We start from the raw sequence: 3,554 nt of genomic DNA on the forward strand, positions 1-3,554 counted from the left end.
GTCTCCTTGTTCACTATAGACAAAAACAAAACAAAAAACACCCCGAGGTGAGGAGACGGCTGGGCTCTGTGGCTGCGTACTGCCAGGTCTGAATACTGCCTGTTTCCCAAACACACTACTCAAGGGCTAAAGGCAAAAAACAAAATGAACCATCTATGTTCCTAGTAACATAGCACTTGCCTCCCATGAAGCTGCTTCTCCATAGTTTAACTTTCCAAAGTTTTTGTGAGTAAGACAAAATTGGGTTTTGTAAGGGAAGGTCTGATGTACAACCTTGGGTAAGGCGAAATGTGTGTGTGGGGGGGGGGAGGGGCGCCTATCAGGTCAGATCCTGGCCTGGTACGCTGTACTGTATGTGGGAGTGTGTATGGGGGTGGGTGGAGATAATTCTGCAGAGACCATGTCAACCTTGACCGACATTGCAAGGTATGACCTTTCTGGTTTGTTTGGTATCCAGCAACGAGACTCACAAACCCGCCAGGGCCTCCCTGTCTTTCTATTTCGGAGTTCTCTGCAGGGAGACTCAGTAGCTGTACATCTGCTGCTGCGGCTCTGCCTGCACTGGGGGTGGGGCCGCCTGCGGCTGCGGGGGCTGTGGCGGTGGGGGCTGCAGGACGTCTGCCTGAGGCACGGCCCGCCAGGCCAGTGGGTGCTGCTCGCTGAGCTGATTGCCCAGGGGCGTGATGGAGTTGACCAGGGTGGTCAGGTTGATGAAGTGGGCCACAGACTGTGGGTTCGTGGCTTCGGGCTGCGGGTGTAGCTGGATGTCATTTTGGCGGTTATGCAGCATGGCAGAGCCACTGACGGTGTCAAAGGTCACGGTCAGGATGGAGTTGTCCAGCTGCAACTGGCGTTCTGGGGTGGTGAGGTGGCCAACCGCCACCGGCTGGAGGTTGGTGAATTGAGTGCCCGCTGAGGTGGTGATGGGGGTCACGGTGATGTTGGTCAAGCCGACGGAGCTCGACGGGGTGGTGACATTTGGGTCGCCCAGCGTCACCACCACCTGGAAGGGTGACACAGAGCATCAAATGGTCAAACGCTTCCACAGAGTTGTGAACGAGAGAACCCTTCCCATGCCACGCCTTCACCCTGCCCAAAGGACAAGGGGGCAAAACTTCTTTGGGGGTGGGGGTAGAGATTAAACTAAATAATTAAGGCTCACTTCCTAACGAAATGACTTAACTTAAAAGAGTTGGCTTCTGGACGAGAAGAACCACAAAGACACAATTATACGGGTGAAAGGCAATGAGACACAACGACAAACACACATTTCTCTGTGGGGTGGGTGCTGGCACTGATGATATGTGACAGAGCAGGAAAACCCCAACACTAAAGCTATTATTTATCAAGAGATAATAAATAATGAAGAAAGCAGCAGTGTGTGTGTGTGTGTGTGTGTGTGTGTGTGTGTGTGTGCGTGCATGTGTGCAAGGATAAATGACCAAATAAATGTAATGATTTTTGCCAACAGGGCAGAAAGCCGTGGGAATACTGACATGAATTAATGTTCATGTGGGGAACGGGAGGTGTCAGCTGATCACAGCTACCTGAAGTCCCTGTGACCCGCATGCCACTACCCCGAGTAGCTCAAATACCTGGTCACCCGTGGGGACAGGTTCCACACTAAGACTAGGAAGAGAAGCCTGGTGACCTAAGATCCTGATAGAGGCGCCGCCTATGGACTGGGGCAGAATATTGCCTGACATGGCGTGGGAAGACGGCCCCTGAGGGGGTGAGGCACTAAGGACAGCCACGTGTCAGTCTCTCACAGCCAGCCAGGATTTGGAGCTGACTGCATGGCTGCCGCGGCCGCCGCCACCACCAGGGCAGGTGGACTGACAAAGGGGTGGGAGCAACGTCAAGGGAGGGCTTTCATTTGGGGAAGTGCGTGTCTCTCTCGTGGCAGGGCTGGGGGGCACCTCGCGGACATGGGAAGAAGTGGCGCGACCTGCTGGATGCTCTGTACCGCGGAGTTGGTCTCGTCTCCCACGCTGCTGCCCGTGAACTCGGGCTCTTTCTCGGGGTACTCGTTGAAGGTGGCGCTCTCAGGCACGGGGGCTCCCGCCTCCTCCTCTGGCTTCTGCTTCCTCTTGTAAGCTCGCTTGGCAGCTTTGGAGTGCTTGCCCTCCTCCAGCTCCTCCGGCTCCAGGGTCAGCTCAGGCTGCAGGACACGTGTTTAACAAAGGACAAGGTCAAGCTCACTGGGTGGTAGGGGGGGCTCCACCCTGACCTGGGCACAGGACTCGAAAAGTTAGAATTTCAGTGTAAGAAAAAATATCAAGCAATATTGAAAGAGAAGGCAGTAGTAGGACTCACACTTCCTAACTTTAAAGCATATTACTCAACTACAGTAATCAAAACAGCCTGGTATTGAATATGTCAAGAGACAGACAGGCCGATGGAACTGCGTTTAAAGTGCAGAAAGAAAGCCACACATCTCCTCTCAACAGATTTCTGACAGGGGTGCTAAGAACAGTCAATGAAGAAAGAAGAGTCTTCCAAAAATGTTGCTGGGAAAACGAGATTTCCACCGGCAGGGAAATGAAAAGGACCCATGCCTCACACCAGACCAAACAGTATGAAAACAAAATGGATTAAAGACATCCATGTGAAAACTAAAAGCATGAATATTTTTAAACATTCCTTATTTTATGTTGCTTCTGCCTCCTTCATTCTAAACTTTAAAATTCTTAGAATTTGATGCTGTCAGACTTTGCTTTTAACAGTGGATTACCTAATAACAAAAACACAAGCAGCAAAAGCCTGAGGAAACGGGACCTCGTAAAAATTTAAAATCTGCTCAAAAGACCTCACCAAAGAAGTGAGAGGACAACCCCTGACGACTGGGAGTGCCAGTGCTTGGGGACCAACACCAGAGAAGAGTGCGTTTATTTAAACACCTACGGTGTTTTTGCTTTGACACATAATTCACACATCACACCAATTAACAGTTCAGTCACAGCAGAAAGAGCTGTGGAGACATCATCACAATCAATTCTAGAACATTCCTTGTACTTATTGTTAGCTCCCCAGGTCCCCCTCTGCCATGTCCCCGGTAATGAATTACTAATCCAGTTACCACTTCTATACATTTACTTATCCTGGATTTCATATACGGAAAAACATACAAAACCAAATCAAGAAAAATTAAAAAGCCAATAAGAATGACAAGATAGGGGGACAAACAACAGAAGCATGAGTGAAGGGAGATGCAGGTGGTGTAAAATATGAAAATAAAAATAATTTACAAATCAAGGGTTCACAAAGGTGGGAGGGTGGAGTAGGGAGGGGAAAAAAGAGGAGCTAATATCAAGGACTCAAGTAGAAAGAAAATGCTTTGGAAATGATGATGGCAACATCATCAACGTACAAATGTGCTTGATTCAATTGATGTAGGGATTGTTATAAGCGCTGTAAGAGCCCACAATAAAATGATTTCTTAAAATAATTTTTGTAAAGTATGTAAAGTATCCCAACACGATCGCTGAAGACAAAATGGGTGCATAAGCAAATGTGGTAAAGAAAGCTGATGGTGCCTGGCTATCAAAAGATAT

General features: G+C 48.9%; 1 protein-coding gene across 1 annotated transcript in view; it reads right to left on the bottom strand.

The window, feature by feature from the left end:
* Positions 1–523: 523 nt before the first annotated feature.
* PRDM15 (PR/SET domain 15) overlaps positions 524–3,554 on the bottom strand; it is a 59,372-nt gene continuing 56,341 nt past the window's right edge. The window contains exons 21-22 of the mRNA XM_045284805.1: positions 1,949–2,161; positions 524–1,003 (exon numbers count right to left, since the gene is read on the bottom strand). Of these exons, the coding sequence (XP_045140740.1) occupies positions 524–1,003; positions 1,949–2,161 (693 nt within the window). The remainder of the gene's footprint in view (positions 1,004–1,948; positions 2,162–3,554) is intronic.

The sequence above is a fragment of the Echinops telfairi genome, unplaced genomic scaffold (genome assembly GCF_000313985.2).
Source record: "Echinops telfairi isolate 266 unplaced genomic scaffold, ASM31398v2 ScPeMD7_7469;HRSCAF=8507_0, whole genome shotgun sequence".
NCBI lineage: Eukaryota > Metazoa > Chordata > Mammalia > Afrosoricida > Tenrecidae > Echinops > Echinops telfairi.